Here is an 18387-nt window from a genome sequence, read left to right as displayed (position 1 = left end):
TGAGTGTGCAGGAGTGTGAGCACATATGGGTATGTGAGGGCATGTGTGAGTGTGCATGAGTGTGAGCATGTGAGGATATGCGAGGGCATGCGTGTGAGTGGGTGTGTGGGTGTGCATGAGTGAGCAGGTGTGAGTGTGGTGTGAGTGTATGTGTGAATGTGCATGTATGTGTGAGAGTGCATGTGAGCTGAGGCCATCCTGCAGCGTTATTTGTGATGGAGGTGGGGGGGAATTGTTTCTGCCACTCCTGGGAGGAAAATGCTGTCCCCTGATGCAGGGCCAGGGACAGAAGAGCCAGCAGACTCACTTTTTGGCAAACTCACTCTGGTTGATGAGGCGACCCTTGGCTTTTTTCAAAGGTCATACTGTTCTCCTTGGGGCTGGATAGGGAGGGAAGGAGGGAGGCAGGGGACGGGTGGGAGGGGTGCGTGTGACTCTGCTGGCACAGCAGTGGGAGCTGGAGGCTGGGCCTTCAATAAGGGATTGTGCAGTGGTCCGGGGCTCTGCTCCAGGAGGCTGCGGCGCCCAGCCTCTCCAGAATAGAAGCAGTGCCTCTGCCCTCGAGACACAGATAATGTCCGCTGAAGGGGCAAACGAGTAGAAGGAACACCTGGCAGGGCAAGAACGTTAAGAAAGCCTGATCTTCCTTCAGCCCAGGTCTGGATGGAGAGTGGGCTCAGCTCAGCACACATAGGAGGTCTGTGGTGCTGGACCCAGTGAGATGGAGAGACCCGCTGAGGACAGCCTCTTCCCAGGGCAGCCGGGGCCTCTCTGAAGGGCTTGCCTGCTGTTTTGCATTCAGCTTCTTTTTTCTGTTTGTTTGTTTTTGAGGACTAAAAAGTCTTTATGGGCTCAGACCAGAAGCCCATGGATCTTGAGGACCTCTGTGGACTTGCGATTTTCTTCTCCACGTTCTTTTGGGCCTGTTTCCGCTGCTGTTTCTTCTGGTAGTGGATCTTGGTCTTTTCTCTCTTCTTTTCCTCCAGGGTGGCTATCACTGCCTGGTACTTCCAGCCAACCTCATGAGACAGGTACCCCAGGCAGGCAAACTTTCTCGTGGGCTTCAGATGCTCAGCCTTGAGGGCATCCACTTTTTCATGTCAGGGGCAGTGGGATTCCATCAAACACCATGAGGTGGTCCAGGGTGGCCTGACCTCGGTTGGTCTTGTGGGGTAGTATGCCCCATAGGGTCTGTCAAAAAAGGCGGCTGGGGGCCTGGGAATGGTGGGGGCCTCGGGAAGGGTTGGTGTTCATCCACTTGCAGAGGAAGGCCAGATACTTTAACTTGTTTCCATTGAAATTGCCAGAAATGCCAATGCCCTTGCAGTGCATGACCACTACCTTCCAGCCCAGCAGTACAGGAGGCCCAGGGGATGGTCTCAGCCATACAGTGCCAGGACTTGCCCCCTCATCCCCTGTCATCTTCGGCGGTCAGCTTGGAAAGTGTGTTCAGTTTCTGCAGACTCTTTTTGGACATGTTGCCAGGGTCACTGGACCTGCAGCAACCAGGGAGGTGTCATGTGTGTGGGGCACGCTCCAGGCAGCCTGGGTCTCCTGCCCCGACACAGCCAGGGCACCTGGAATGGCACTGCAGAAGGACTTCCCTGTCCATCAGAGAGGTGCTGTGGTCCTATCGCGGCTCTGTCGCTTCCTTGTCTCTAACCCGCAGGCTAAGGATAACACCTATGTTGAGGGTTAGCTGCCAGAACTATGTGCGATGAGGCACCTGCAGCACTTAGCTCTCTCCCTGGTGCATGACACCTGCGATTCCAGTGGTTTCTAAGGAGAAGGACTCAGAGGAGGCAGGTGGGGGTGGGACATATCAGGTCCCAAATTTGGGGGTCAAGAGACTCGGGTTCTTTTTTGATTCCACCACCCATTTGCTATGTGACTCTAAGCTAGTAAAGGCTTGAGTTTCCGGGAACACAACACGGGGTGGGGGTCATCCCAGGGACACTGGAATGGGGAGATGGTGGGAGATCAGGACACTCTCAGCTCTACCCTACAGGTGGGGCTTTAGAGAGCCTGACTCCTTGGGGTGTCTGCTGTGTCTCCATTTCCTTAGAGCTTTGGAATTCTGGATTCTTAAGATAGACACCAAAGCCATCTATTTATAGGCTCACCTTGCAGGGACCCCTCACCCACTGACCCTGGGGGATCAAAGCAGCAGGTGAGTGAGTGAGGAGAAACGGCAGAAGAGAAAGGAGCCTTCACCACTTCCCTGATAACCCAATTTCCTCTGCACACCCTCCCACCAGGGACTTGGCCTTACCAGGCTCCTTATTAGACTGTCTGCCTGGGACTGTTAATGAGAAACTCTCCTTGAGCCAGCCGCACAGACAGTTACCATGGGAACAGGTCCCTTCACAACTCTCCTCTCCTCCCTCCCTGTGCACGTGCACACGTGTGTGGGCATGCATACACACGCTCACATACATGCAAGTCCACATACCTGGGGGTATTGGGAGGGCAGCAGGGGCTTTGCCCATCTTATCTCCGGGTCTGACTTAGAGTTACTACTGGTGTTCTATCATCCGAAGTATCCTCTCCTCTGGGGCAGCTATTATTGGTGAAGTAGGGTGCCCGGAGGGCTGAGATACCTCCAACTCTTCTCCAAACTACGCTAACTCCAGGACCAGGGGTCTGGCTTTGGAAAGCTCAGGGAGGACTTCTTGGAGTTTGTGTTACTCTCCCGCCCCCTCCCCAGACATCTGTTAACTGGAGAGAGCCCAAGCCAGTGTTGGTGTCATGTGGGTCCCCTCTGTTCCTTGACATAAGGAACAGGGGTCAGAGATGGCGTGCTCACATTTTAGCCTGGGGATGCTAAGACAGTTTGCCGGAAGTGTCAGAGTTGTGGTAAAGGTGGCACACACCTAACGGCAGGGCCGAGGAACTTGGCTGCCAATAAATGGGCCATTGATGAATGCAGCAACAGATATGGTTGGTGGAGACATGGCCGTTAGATTTGCATTTTAAGCCCCTTACTTTATGATTCTGATGGTCAAATAATGCCCCCTCCATGAGAAACAGAATGACAGCGATTTTACTTTTTATTTTATTGCGGGAAAGTTGAAAACAATGAGAAGGAATCCATGCCTGGTTCTCCCATGTGGCATGATAATGGGGCTCTATTTTAATGTCTCCTTTAGCCATATCTTTTGCAAAGATAATTCTGCTCCCAGCCCTTCCCAGGCCTGTGTCCTCCTGATTCCTCCAGCCAAGAGGGCCCAAAGGGTGTGGATTTGAATATATCAGACATTAGAAAGGCAAGTAAGAACTGTTCCACCATACTTGACCCTGGAAACTGCTTTTCCGGGCAAGTCAAGACCACAGAGGACCTGGAGAGGTGAGCAGAGGGAAAAACCCAAGTGGCACTCAGAATCCCAAACTCCGCCACCTCTGGTCCCACTCAGCTGGCTCCAGGCGTCCCCAAGCATCAGCTCAGCCATAGCCCTGAGAAACTGGCTCTGCAACATACAGTCTCAAACTTTCAAACATGAGCCCGTGTCAGGTCTTTGGAGAGAAACCCAGCTCTGAATCTCAGAATCCACTGCTTCCCCTCTCCTCAACCTTCTTTGAACGATCTGAACTTTGACCATCCCTCCCCTCCCACCGCTCTGCCCAAAATCAGGAGAAAAAGAGAAGAGGATGGGGCAGGACTCACGATCCATAGGAATTTCGATGGCTCCGCCAAGACTGAGGAGGCAGAGGAGGAAGGCTGCATGGACCCAGGGCGGCGGTGGCTGCCTGGCCATCCTCGGCACCCGGCCCCGCTCCCTGCTCCCCAGCACTCGGGGTCTTGTCACCTTGAGCCGCTTTAACTGGGCCTCCCGGACAGAGCTCAGCTGTGGAAAGAAACATAAGAGCAAGTGGGTTTTTCATGAACTTGCAGTTTGCTCTAGCAATCCTACAGGGCTTTGGAGGACCCAAGGGCCCCCTTGGTCACAGAGTCATGTTCTAGATAGAGCAGGGTTTCTTAACCTCCACACTATTGACATGTGGGACTGAAAAATTATTGGTGTGGGGAACTGTCCTGGGTATTGTAAGATGTTTAGCAGCATCCCTGACCTCTACCCACTAGAAACCAGTACAGCCCACCCCCTTCACCACAACCAATTAGAAATGTCTCCAGACATTGGCAATTGTTCCCTGGAGGGCAACCCCCCCAGGTGAAAACTACTGTTAGAGAAGGAAGGGCAACTCCACAAAGAACAGTCATGAAAACAAACACTGGCCTATTGGCCTGCACGCCCAGCAACCAGAAGATGCCGCGCACCGATCTGGTAAGAAATGCACCAATCTACAGCCTCTCTGAACCACATGTGCTGAGTATGCCTGGGGATGAGCATATTTGCAGTAGAGGCACAGAGATGAGATCGCACTGATGTCCTTTGATCCCAGGATGAAGGGGGCAGGGTGACACTGGCAGGCCTGGGGAATCATGGGTTAGATAGGTGAAGACATGGTTGCACAAAGGACTTTTTGTCACTTTTGCAGAAAAATGAATGATTTCTGCAACTATTTTGTGCAGCTAAGGAACAGTGGTCCCTGATATTGTCCTTTTATAGATAATGGCAGTGGTAAGATGATGACCAGAAAGAAGTGGGCTTCAGGTGGCTGGTAAACAACATTTAAGATGGTTCAGTGTTCATCCTCAAGCACAAGAAATCATTCCAGGGCTTACAGAGATGGTGTTAAAAATGGTTGTCCAAGGAACCTAGAATGGATCCTTAGAGTCAAACCTTTCTTCTCCTCCTCTAGAAAGAGAAGAGCAAGAATGGCCTACAGCTGAGACTCAAATACAGTGCTCAAGATTACCTGAGGTTCTGAAACATACACTTTAAAAAATTGGTCCAGTTGGCTATTCTACTGGGATGCCAAGTCAAAGAGGAAGGCAGGAGGTGGCTTCTCCAGAATTCCTCCAGTTTTCCTAGATTCATAGCTACCTATCAGATGGACACATCATTCTCCTGCTCCTATTTTATTTGGCAGCAAATTGAAGCCCACTCTCAATTGTGCACATGCACCATCTCCCATCCACCCTGACTGAGGGTGCAGAAGATAAGAACAGGACTCCAGTGCTTGCTCTCTGGGAGGGTGAGAGATCCTGGGAAACAAGGCCATCCTTCTAGAGACCTGCAGCAGAAAGCAGGTCACTGATTATTGCAATAGGACAAGGGACTTCCCCTGTGCCAGGATATGGGGCAAACTAAAGGATTCTTATTCACATTTTTGCAGTTTCTATCCTGGAAGCTGGGCCCAGCACCAACCCTCAACTGTGTATATTTCTGGACTCCATCCACTTGTTTCCTTTCCCACTGCCACCACCTTGGTTTTGATCACCAACATTTCATGCCAGAGTTACTGCAACAGCTTCCTAAGTGGTCTCTCCACATCCACTTTCCCCCTCTGTGGTTTGTGTTTTACTTTATTATTTTTAATTGACACATATAATTGTACACAGTTATGGGAGGCAGTGTGATATGCCCCTCTGATTTACTCTCTACTCATAACCAAAGCTGTTATTTCTAAAGGCAAACAGAAATGTGCTACTCCCCTAGTGTAACTCTCAATAGCTCACTGCTGCTTGGGAGTTAAAGGTAGTGTCCTTGACATGGTTCAGAGGTCCTGCATAATGTGCCCCCTCTGCTAGCTCACTGTTCATCCCTCCCTTGCATCCTGTGTTCCAGCCAAGACTGCTCTTCTACCAGCTCCCTCAGTACCTCATGCTTGGTCTTGCTTACTGACTTTTGCACCATGAAGCTCTGTCTAGAACACTCTGTCTGCCCTCTCTCGTTAGTATCTTCCAGGTATGACATATGTGTCCTTCATCTGTGCTCCTGCACACACTTTGCTTCCCCCATTATGGCACATTTCACTTTGTATTCATTCCAAAAGCCACTTGTCTATCTCCCCTATGAAAATGAAAGCTTCTTTATAAGGGAAGGTACTCTGTCTTGTTTACTGTTCTAATCTTAGAATCGATCATAGTACCTAAAACATAGCAGATCTTCGAAACCGTGAGATGGATGGATATATGGATGAGTGAAAAAATGAACGAATGATTAAATCGATGAAATAAGCCATTTGGACCATCATGTGCTTTTTAAAACCTCACGTTTCCCCAGAAAACCACCAGGCGGCGCAGGAGAGCACATGCTGTGGACCTGGGTGGCGTACTGTGAAGGCTACTCACTAGTGGAAGAAAAAAATCCGTCTCTACACAGACGGTGCTTTCTGGAGAGGAAACCAACAAGCTGAAGGAGGGTTGAGAAAGTAGAAAATCTCCCAAGGAGGGATCCTCTGGCTAGAAGGCATCACAGGAGGTCTTTGGTTCATCTTCCCAACTCTCTAAGATGGTCCTTATACTGTCGCAGAAAGAATCCACTAATGCCTCTCCTTGGCTTATACATCTCCAAAGGCCAGACTTAGATGAGGCAGCTGAACCCTTAGTGCTGAGGGAACCTGCGCTAGGGGAAGGCGCAGCAGGGGCGGCAGGGAAGGCGCAGCAGGGGCGGCGGGGATGGTGCCCGTCAGGGCTCCATGACCAGCGTGTTTGGTTTAGGAGCTGCCAAGCAGTAGGAAGTGAAGGGAAAGAGAAGGATATTTTATTTTGGTAATCTTGATAGAACTGGGAAGCCAGAAGCTATTCATTAAAACAGATACACATTGGCAAGAAAAAAAGCCCAATTGTACGGGACATTTTGAATTCACTATTTAACAACAGAGTGGAAAAAGAATCTCAAGATAACCACATTTAGCTGTGTAGCAATTCTCTCCCCCTTTCCTCTCTGGAACCCAGTTTTTCCAACAAAATCTTACAAGATGAAAAGAATTTAAAGAAAACGAGTTTCATACAGTCCCCTTTCTTTTCAGATGAAGAAACAAAAGCCCAGAGAAGGGAAGTGACTGGTTTGAGTTTACCCAGCTGGTTAGTGGCAAAGCTAGAAAAAGAACCCAGGTTTCTTGACTCCTAGTCCAGGGATTTTCCATCCATTTTTCTCTTTTTATGTACAGGAAAAGTACCAGAGTAAGGTTGTTATTTAAAAAAGGAATGTATAGCTTGGCAGTTCCTCAAAAAGTTAGACACAAAATTACCATATGACTCTGCAATTCTACTCCTAAGGTATATGAGCAAAAGGATTAAAAACAGGCATCAAACAAGTACACGTACACGAATGTTCACAGTAGCATCATACACAACAGCCAAAGGGTGGACACAGCCCAGATGTCCTCTAAGGGATGAATGGATAAACAAACTCCAGTATGTACATACCCTGGAATATGACTCAGCCATAGGAAGGAATTCAATACTGACATGCTCCAACTGGATGAATCCTGAAAACACGCTCGGTGAAAGAACCATGCACAAAAGGTCACAGGGAATGATCCCATAGATATGACATCTCTAGGTCTTATCTATAGAATAGATACATACATAGAGACAAAACACGGATTGTCTCTGGTGACCAGAGGCAGAGGGGAAGGGAGAAGGCGGGTAACTGGTTAGTGGGTATGAGGTTTCCTTTTGAGATGCAAATGTTTTGGAACTAGACAGAGTTGTGGTTGTACACATTGTGAATGGACCAAATGCTACTGAATTGTGCACTTTATTTAATTTATTTATTTTGGAGACAGAGTCTCACTCTGTTGCCCAGGCTGGAGTGCAGTGGCACCATCTCGGCTCACTGCAACCTCCGCCTCCCAGGTTCAAGTGATTCTCGTGCCTTAGCCTCCCAAGTAGCTGGGATTACAGGCACGTGCCACCACACCCAGCTAAATTTTGTATTTTTGGTAGAGACAGAGTTTCACCATGTTGCCCAGGCTGGTCTTGAACTCCTGACCTCAGGTGATCCACCCAGCTCGGCCTCCCAAAGTGCTGGGATTACAGGTGTGAGACACCGTGCCCAGTTTTGAGCTGCACACTTTAAAATGGTTTATGTTATGTTTCACCTCAATAAAAAAGAAAAGTATGATATTGGTCTCCATTATGTGCTCATAAAGATGGGACAGAGGATGAAGAGGGCAGGTTATTTGATGTGAGCATATAAGGGCCCTCAGCTCCCCAGGCTGGGCTCACTCAGCATGGAAGACAGGCACATGGTTTGCAGCCCTTTCCATCCATTCTGAGGAAATTTCCATCCAAGTCAAAGGAAGGAGTGAAGCCACCATCTTTCTGAGTATGAGAGTTCTAGTACTGAGTTCAAAGAACCCAATGCAGAGTGACGGCAGAGATCCCTTGCCTGAAGGTACCCCCATATCAGCAAGGCTTACAGTTCCCCTGTCCCGATGACCAGGAAGAAAGGTGAAAGGGACAGGCTTGCTAGCCTACAGCAGTCAAGTCCACATTTCCTGTTCAACCTTAGTCATTACACAGTCTTGCCCTACGGCTCAGTCATGCCGCCTCTCAGGTTCCTCTCCCAGGCGTTCCAGCCACACCAGAGGTGACTGCTTAGGTGCAGAGAAGTGCAACATCCAGATGCGGGGGTGGTTGGTTTTAGTGACATCACCCTGCGGAGGACCAGGAAACTCCCACATCCCAGGAGGGAAAGTAAAGGAGAGGGGGTAGGTTGAGCCTGAAGAAGAGGGGCCACAGTGATTGTATTCACATGCTGGGAGAGAGTGTAGAATTTTTCTGTTTAGTTCCACAGGGGCAAAGCTAGGACCAAACAGGAGGATGTTTCAGAGAGACAGGTGCTTCCTTGAGTCACAGGAAGAATTGTCTGATAAATGCAGCCGTGCCACAATACCATTAGTGAAAATTAAACATACTCTAAATATGATATGTTTGAAGGATCCTTTTATATATAACAACACAAGAGGTAGGTTGTAAGGATATAAAATACATGAGAGGAGGGCTCATTGTGGGGGGCAGGGGGAGAGTGCAGAAAAGAACAAAAATAAATACAACAAAGAAATAAATCCTTTGTGGATGGATGGTATACTAAGTACTGGAGAACATGATTAATTCAGCTCTTGCATATCTGAGGTCTCCCAATCCCCCTACACACACACACACACACACACACACACACACGCACACACACATTCATCCATACAGGAAGAAAAGAGAATAGAGCTACCTGAAGGTGAAATGTTCTGCCATGTTAAGTACTGTTTCATAAAAACTCCATGGCATTGGTCAGGCGAGTTACTGACAACATTCCCACACAGGAGGAAGGCTGGATGCTTTTCAGAACCATCTGGACACTCTTCAAACATGCAGATTCCCGGGCCCTCAATCTTCTAGGCAGGGGCCAAATCAGGTTGTAGATTATTTTTTAATGCCCTTAGAACCTGTTATCTCACACAGGGATGGTCCACACACATGGGCAACCTGCCTGAACACAAGGCCTTTAAATTTGCAAGGCTTGTGAGAGATTCAGATTCAAAATGTCCAAGATGGGGGACACATGTGAGTTTGCTAATGATCCGCCTGGTAAAAGACCCCTGGACATGGTGGTATCTTGTCTAGTTGGAGAGCATTGGCTGCATGGTTAGACCGCCTGATTTGAGGCCACTTCCCGCTTAAAAGTGTGGGGCAGCGGGGAGGGGACGGTGCTTGGGCAAGCACTGAGCTTGAAAGCTTTGTATTTATCATCTGAAAAATGGGGATAACAACAGCACCGATCCTAGAGGGCTGCTGTGAGGATTTATCACACAATTCCTATGTAAAGCGCTTGGCAAAGCATGGGGCACAGAGTGAACACGACAAATGTCAGCTGCAGCCCCTGAGTAGGTCTGAGATCACATGGATGAGGGAAGCGTTCTGTCCACCTCCAGGACATGACCACTGTGAGTAGTAAGTGGCTGCAATAATGACGCATCCACGGTCACAGCCCGCTTTGCTGTTTTTCCTTTTCTTCCTGGCCCTGGTTTCTTTCCCCATATTGGGGGCTCCTGGTGTTGATTCCACAAGCTGTCCCTGGCAGACGGATGAGATGCCCGTGGCTCCCACGAGCTGTCGCCGTTGGGAGCTCCTCACATTCCCGCAGCCACATTCTGGGCAGGCTGTCCTGGTGGTCACAACACATCTGAAGTGACAGGGATGAGAGAACACTGGCAGCATCGAGACATGGCTCAGCTGGCAGCTCTTCATCTCCTGGAGCGGAAGCCATCTCAGTGTCGGGCTGCAGTCAGCAGGGATTCATTCACACAGCCGACCGGGTGGCAGGCATTATTCTAAAGAACACACACGTGGACAAGAGACAAAGCCCCTCTGCTCTCATGGAGCTTCCATCCCAGTGGGGAAGACGGTAAATAAATGTTGAACAAAAAATCCAGTAGCAATAAGTGCAACAGAGAAAACACAACTGACCTGTACATGGATGTTTAGCAGCTTTGTTGATAATTCTGCCAAAACCCAGACAGAAGCAACCAGGATGTCCTCCCATCAGTGGATGGAGAAACAGAGGTACATCCAATGGAACATTACTCAGTGCCCCAAAGAAGCGAGCTACCAAGCCATGGAAAGACATGGAGGAGAGGCACACTGCTAAGTGAAGGAAGCCAGTCTGAAAAGGCTGCACACTGTGTGGTTACAACCGCATGACATTCTGGAAAAGGCGAAAACTATAGAGATAGTAGAAAGATCTGTGACTGCTGGGGGTGCGGGTTGGGGGATGAATAGACAGAGCACAGAAGAGGATGTTTAGGGCAGTGAAACTTCTCTGTATGATGCCCTAATGGTGGATACTTGTCATTATGTAATACATTTGTCCAAACCCATAGAACTCCAAGAGTGAATTCTAACATAAACTGTGGCCTGTGGGTGATAATGATGTGTCCATGGAGGTTCATTGACTGTGACGAACATGTTAGCATGGTGAGAAATGTTGATAATGGAGGGCACTGTGCACGTGTGAAGATGGGGTGCATGGGAACTCTCTGTACCTTAAACCTAAAACTGCTCTAAAAGTATTTTTTTTTTTTTAAGAAAAAAAACACAGTAGTGATTGATATGATGTGATAAAGTGAAGTGAGTGGTCAAGGAAGACCTCACTGTGAGAAGCTGACACCTGACCAAGACCTGAATGGTACGAAGGCACTAATCTTGCAAAGACAGGTCAGAAAAGCATCCCAGGCAGGAAGAGCTGCTTGTGCAAAGGCCCTGTGGCAGGAATCACATTGCCCCATGCAAGAAACTGAGAGAAGCCAGCATGGCTGGAGCTTGGAGGGCACAAGGAGAAGAATGAACAAGTGACCATCAGAGAGACGGATTCCAAGACATGCTCATGGAGAGCTCTGAAGGCCAAAGGAAGGAGCTTAAAGCACATTCTAAGCATGACAGGAAGTGGCGGCGGGGTTTGAAGCCAGAGTGACAGGGTGAAATTTGCTTGTAAACACCACTCTGGCTGCCACATGGAGGGGAGAATGTCGATGGGCCAGGGTGGAAGCAGGGAGGCCAGGTAGGAGGTTCCACAGCCTCTGAGTGAGGCCAGCCCTCAGTCTGCACTCCAGACACCCCACACTCTTTCAACAAGACCCCCACCCTGTGCAGCCAGCCTCATGGCCACCTCTGGGGTAAAACATAAAATACCCAGAGGGGTGAGGACAGAGCTAAAGATTTCTTAAGAGTCTGTTAGTGCTGGGCACGGTGGCTCACACCTGTAATCTCAGCACTTTGGGAGGCCGAGGTGGACAGATTACTTGAGGTCAGGAGTTTGAGACCAGCCTGGCCAACATGGTGAAATCCTATCTCTACAAAAATATAAAATATTAGCCAGGTATGAGGGTACACGCCTGTAATCCCAGCTACTTGGGAGGCTGAGGCAGGAGAATCACTTGAACCTGGGAGGTGGAGGTTTCAGTGAGCCGAGATTGTGCCACTGCACTCCAGCCTGGGTGACAGAGTGAGACTCCATTTAAAAAAAAAAAAAAAGAAGAAGAATCTGTTAGTGCTGGATTTTCACATTGGGTCCAGAGGAGCTGGTGGGTTTTCTGAAAGTGACTCAGGGGCCTTCTTCAAGGAGGGTTAGGTGGAAGGAGAACAGGTGGGACTCAGGACCCCCTTCCCACTCTCCCCAGAGTTGCCACTGTTTTTATACTGGGGTTTCATATAAGGTTTTATTTGAAGAAAAGACTGTTGAGTGAAGGAAGAACAACAGTAAAGGCAGATTGGGAAAGGAGAGTGACTGGCATAAAGACAGTGTGGGAGGAAAGAACTGGAAACCCTGTGCAGCAGCCTAATGTTCCATGTTCAAAAACCCTGTGCCCAGGGTCCGTGACGCATGGGGGCAATGGCAAGGCATGGGCATGAGGAGGAACACACCAGGCTAAGGCTGCAGGGCTGGCCTTGGAAAATCCCCCAGGCGTCCCATGCTAGCCTTCGCATTTGTGTTGAGGCCTGGGGTGCCCAGTCTCATCTTCCCCTATCCCATTTTGGATTACTCCTACTTATACCCCCTGCAGACTGAATAGATCAGACACTGGCCAGATTCTAGATGACAGTATAGTCCTGACTCACAAGCTCTGCAGCACCCAGCCCAGGACAGTCAGGCTTGCTCAGTGCTGTCAGCTCCCCTATTTCTTGCTGCCACTTTCAACTCAGAACTGACCAGAAAGCCAAATATGTTCCCAAACCAATCACATAAGATGCCCACTTCTAGTTAGCCCATCACCAGTTTCCCAGACACATTTGGAGCCTTCCTTTCACTCATGACAAAGCTTTCCCACTCCCCTGCCTGCCTCTGAGTCTCTGTCAAATGCAGATGATGGTGGCTGACTCCCTTGCTGTAGCAAGCTCTGAATAAATAGCTTCCGCTTGTTCTCATGTGGGTGGTCTTTGTTTACTTCCACACTGTCTTTACGTCAATCACTCTTCTTTCCTAGTCTGACTTTACTGCTCTCCTTATTTCTCCTAATTCTTTGGCATCTTCCAGGCTCAGGTCAGGTGCCACCTCCTCTGGGAAGTCTCCCTTGGTTTCCCGGCACCATCCCTTCCCACCAAAGCTGGATTAGGTCCTCGTCCTATGTGCTCTTAGAGCATTCTGGAATATAATCACCATAATGAGTGCCAGATTTCAGTGTCAATTAATTGTTTCCCCAACTGCATCATGAGTTCCTTGAGGCTAAGACAGTGTCTTGTTCAACCTGCACGACGTCCAGCACACAGAGAACCCTAATACACATTTACTGGCTGCCTAGCCAGCACCCATACTATCCTCCTCCCATCCACAGTGCCCACATTTTTCTTTGGAGAATTCATGTCTACCCCTTTCTCAGAGCAATCCTACACCAATTCCAGGGCTAGGACCTGATTAGTTTAAGCCAATTACTAGCCTGTCACCACCACAGCTGGTTTAGGACTGGGCATCTCTTCTAGCCAGCAGCAGTGTGATTCATGAAGACTTCTGCTGAGACCTCTGGGAAACAGGAGCTTCCCCTCTCTTCTGAAAAAGACCCTGTGTTATCTTCAGTAAGAGGAGAGGCTGGAGCTGCTGGGGGTGGGAACGGGGGTCTCCATGTGGAATCTGAGGATGACTCAGAAAGCAGAGAGAAGACATAGGAAGACTCGATCCCTCATGTCCTTATTTGAGTTACTGATTGAGCATTTTCTGAAACAAGCCTTACTGTGGGTTTTTAATTACATACATATTTACATTAACAATTCTCTTTAATTTGTAAGCCAATTAGAGTTGAATTTTCTATCACTTGCAACTGGCAGTGCTTTCAGAATCAGAAATGCCCCTAGAATGCTGGTTGGTGCCTACCTTGCTGCCACTTTCTGTATAAAAAAAGCGTCCTTCCTCTTGCCCACCTCTACCTGGACCCAGCCCCAGCCCCAGCCCCAGCCCCAGCTTGCGCATGGATCTGCCCTTGACCATAAAATGTTGCTCTCTCCAGAACTTCCACACTCTCCTCAACTGGCTCTCTGCCTCAGCAGAGAAACCTCTTTAAGTTTCTCCCATCTTTTTTTTTTTTTTTGAAACAGACTCTCACTCTGTCGCCCAGGGTGGAGTGCAATAGTGTGATCTCAGCTCATTGCAACCTCCGCCTCCTGGTTTCAAGTGATTCTCCTGCCTCAGCCTCCCAAATAGCTGGGATTACAGGCACCTGCCACCATGCCCAGCTAACTTTTATATTTTTAGTAGAGACAAGGTTTCACCATGTTGGCCAGGCAGGCCTCGAACTCCTGACCTCAAGTGATCCACCCACATCGGTCTCCCAAAGTGCCAGGATTACAGGCATGAGCCACCATGCCCAGCCTCTCTTATAACAAAAAGATCCTTCTCTGTATCCCACAGCCTCCCTACATATGCATATTTGAATGTTTTCTCCATCTCTTCTCTTCTGAAAGCTTTTTCTTTGTTGGCTTCTTCCTTTCCCATTCACTCCTCATGCTCCTCTAACTCTCTTCTCCTGACCTCCCACGGGTGAGTCTAGTGTTCTCAGTCTTTATTTTGCCACACCTCCTGGAGGTATCAAAAATTGTTAACCACTCCGTCTATCCTAACATTCTTTCCTCCTTGGCCTCTGAGACATCACTTTGAGGCCCCGTCTTGCGTCTGGCATTTATAGCCTCCATGGTGGCACTGATCACATGGCTGGATTATTCTCTTCTTCTGCCTAAAATTCAGTGTCTCCATTGGGCTCATGTGCCCCCATCTCCAGTCCCCATCTTTGCTGGTGGTACCCACCCAAGTCATCCAAGCCAGACACCTGGGAACTGCCTTTAAAACCCACCCCTTTTCACAGCCCACACCCAGGCATCAAGGCCCTCAGACTGCCTACTTCCCCATGCTGCTCATTCCATCTCCCCCACACTCTTTCCATCTCACCTTTCGCATACATGTCTCACACACTGTGGCAATAACCTCCTAGTTGGTCTCCTCCATCCAATCCATTCTCCATATTGCGATTACAGTGACTTTTCTAAACCCCTGATCTGATCATGTCAGTGCTCCTCCGAAAACCCTTCCATACCATCCCATTAATCTATAAGATCAGATCCATGCTTCTGAGAGCAGCACTCAAGGTTTTTGGAGATCAGGCTCCTGCAGGTCTGTCCAACCACCCCCCCGACCCTCCCACCACCAACCCCAAATGCTTTTTAACTGCACGCTGTAGCACACCATCTGTGCCTCCATACCTTACACATGTGATCCCCTGTGCCTGGAAGGATCTTTCCTCCTTGCATGTGATCACTTCCTACTCAGTCTTCAAGACTCTGCTCAGACATCTGCTGAGTGAAGAATCCCGCGCGCCCGCTATGCCACTCGACCACAAACCTATCTCTCTGGGGCACGTGGCACACTGCAGTAAAACTATGTTGAAACTAAAGGTGGGAAACATCTGTAAACATCCAGATAGTGACTATCTTAGGCTTTGTGAGGCACGCGGTTTCTGTCACGACTACTGAACTTCACCTTCGCAGTGTGAAAGCAGCCACAGACAGTGAGTGAACAGGCGTGTCTCTGTTCCAATAAAACTGTACTGACAAAAACAGGCAGATACTGGTCTGGACTTGGCCCAGAGGCTGTAGTTTGCTAACTTCTGACTTAATCTTTCTCCCCACTTCGTGAAATTATACTTTTTTTTTTTTAAATGCCTTTCGCAAACACTGTCAATCTTTGTGAAATTCTTGAGGCTGACATCGTGTCCTGTTCATTCTTGTGTGCCCAGTGGCCAGCATAGTCCCTGGCAAGGAATATTTACGGAATGGAAGATCCAAGTAAAGGTTTCAATCCTGCCACTTATCTTTTACATTTTACTTGTTTTCCAAGCCTTTAAAAAATCTCAAAAATGGAAACAAATATTACTGCATTACTGACTTTTTCAGATGGTTGTTATAAGAACTAAGTGAAATACTGCACAGGAACATAAAGCTGTTTTTACTTTTTCTTATTGCATTCCTTCCTGACAAACTCAAGTGACGTCACTAAAAGCAAGACCTTTATGTTTTCTCTGAATATAGGGTAAACCTGACCCAAGGGACGCCTATATTCTGCCTGTCAGGGGCTGCTCTGGGGCTTAGCTGCAGGCCACACTCTGCCTTATAGTATCCCCTTATTCTGGGATTGAAGCCCAGAGTGAGGTTGCTCAGCCCATGTCTCCTCTCCCACTTCACTTCACTTGCCTTCTTCCAGATTCCTCAGGTGGCCCTGGTCAGAGTGAGAGAGAAAAGGGGATATCATAATAGAAGGATGGTTTAATGTTCTCCAAAGCCTGTTAAGGACCGTTTTTGTGTTAGAATAGGATCAGATGACTGACTGGTAGTAGATACAAGAAGAAGCATGGCATCAAGGTTTCTAGGTTGGGAAACTGGACTAGGATGACTCTAATAATTGACACCAAGAATACAGAAGGGAGAGTAAATCTGGTAGTCACTGGGGTAAAGGGAGATCACAAGCGCGGAACAGAATATATTCAGTTTGAAATGTCTAAGAGCCATGAATGAAACAGTTCAGGTATTCCAAGGTTGTGCGCATGAATTATTGCCTAGGGATACACCAATAGATTGCTGCTACCAAGGCCGCATGCCAGCAATTAGTTCTTAGAATAAACTAATCAAATGACTAGAATAGTACTACAAGAACCAACTGAGAGACACATTCACACATCACTGCCACAGGAAATTGTGGGGGAACAAAGAGATAATAAAAGCCCAACAGAGCCAATGCAAAACTCAGCCATTCTGCATTGGATTAAAAAAATGCAGCAGGGCTTATTACTACAGCTGCCTGGAAACAACTTGTTCAGGACTGAGAGAGAGGAGCTGAAATGGGAGGAAATAGAAGTATACAGAATTAAGGAGTATGCATGAACTCTTTTCAGATCTCTCCTGGAAGGCTCTTTCCTTCTTGCATGTGATCAATTCCTACTCAGTCTCAAGACTCTGCTCAGACATCTGCCGAGTGAAGAATCCCGTGCTCCCGCTGTGCCACTCGACCACAGACCTGCCTCTCTGGGGCACGTGGCACACTGCAGTAAAGCTATGTTTAAACTAAAGGTGGGAAACATCTGTAATCGTCCATTCCCCACACCCCGCCCTCCACCCCAACCCCCTGACCCATGTGAACTTAGCCAAGGCAGGGAGAGGCAGGCTAGGCCTGCTGAGTGCTATCAATGGTTAAACACACAGCCCCTCACTCCTCTTTAAAAAGAAGATCTTATTAACACTATAATAACTACATTCTCACTCATATTCTGTTTTTTTTTTTTTTTTTTTTTTAAGAATAAAGAACCAGTGTGTGTCCTGCCTGGGCCTAGCCTCTATCACATTTGTCCTGGCAGAAAAAGTCATCCAGGAATCTGAGGGATAAAATCTGCCTTCTCAGAGCAGCCCTCAAGCCCCTGTATGACCCAGCTCCTGACCCCCGTGTGGCTTCTTCTCTCCCAGCATCTGCCCTCCTATATCCCCACACCAGCCTCCAGACCTTGGACCACCCTGTATAGGCCATGTGCTTTCTGCACCTCCTGCCATCTCTGCTCACAATTTGCTGATGCCAGAAATGCTATTCTCTTCCTTCTCCACAGTGAAAATTGCCTTTCTCCAAGGCCCTAAGTGGGCCACCCCTCCATAACAGGGTCCATGCCTTCCTACTGAAAGTAAGTGGCAATTTCTCTTGTGCTTCCTAGCATGCCCCATGCTCTGTTCCAGTGGTCATTTCCTCCTGCCTCATGGGATGAGTTTATTCCCAAATCCATCTCCTGCATCGGACTTTGAGGTTAAGCTCAGAGTCCATGTCTTGTCTCCCCTGAGACAGTACAATAAATACTCATGGGATGAGTGAACAGCCATCCTATCAGATACTTCCTATTACTGGGAGATATTTCAATAGCTCATCAATGAATCAGTATAAATCCTTGGTTGCTGTAACACTGCATAGATCTGTTGTACAGTATAAGCTTGAGTAATAACAGCAGCAGCAATAACCTAACAATAACATCTAACCAGCATCCTGTCCCTGTAGCAGAGCCTGCCCCGGCTCAGCAGACATGCTCATCTTTCTTTCTCAAATCTTCCCCTGCTGACTCTCAGAGCTTTCTGTCTAACCTGTCAGGGCCACACTCAGTGTCACCCTATTTGCTCCACTCCACGACTCTCAGAATTGAGGGATTCAGACACCCCAGGCAGCAGCCTCAGAATCGCCAACACCTCCATTCTCAGTCTCTTCCTTTCTTTTTCATCCTGAGGCTCTGGCTTAGCTGCACTGGGTTCTGAAATCTGCCTTCAGCCCAGGGATCGGCTGGGCATGACTGAGGGCTGCCGTCCCCTGCTTCCCCTCCTGCCCTCTGATCCCCGTGGCCACCTCCCTTCCATATCTCCCATCCTAAGGAAGGAACGATACAACAGATGGAGACCCAGCCGTGCTCCATTCCTTCCAGCTCACAGGCATCTGAAGGCCAGGGCTGTGAGTCTCCTAGGAAACTCAAACTGTCCCC

General features: G+C 48.5%; 1 protein-coding gene and 1 pseudogene across 26 annotated transcripts in view; both read right to left on the bottom strand.

The window, feature by feature from the left end:
• Positions 1-18387, bottom strand: part of NFASC (neurofascin) — a 200828-nt gene that overhangs the window by 80634 nt on the left and 101807 nt on the right. For all 26 annotated transcript variants that reach the window (XM_078004025.1, XM_078004018.1, XM_015119315.3 and 23 more), the window contains one exon: positions 3665-3845. In XM_078004025.1, the coding sequence (XP_077860151.1) occupies positions 3665-3755 (91 nt within the window). In that variant the 5' untranslated portion in view covers positions 3756-3845. The remainder of the gene's footprint in view (positions 1-3664; positions 3846-18387) is intronic.
• LOC144341255 (large ribosomal subunit protein uL13 pseudogene) lies at positions 706-1552 on the bottom strand (annotated as a pseudogene).

The sequence above is a fragment of the Macaca mulatta genome, chromosome 1, assembly GCF_049350105.2.
Source record: "Macaca mulatta isolate MMU2019108-1 chromosome 1, T2T-MMU8v2.0, whole genome shotgun sequence".
Lineage (NCBI taxonomy): Eukaryota > Metazoa > Chordata > Mammalia > Primates > Cercopithecidae > Macaca > Macaca mulatta.
This window is presented reverse-complemented; position numbering and strand designations above follow the sequence as displayed.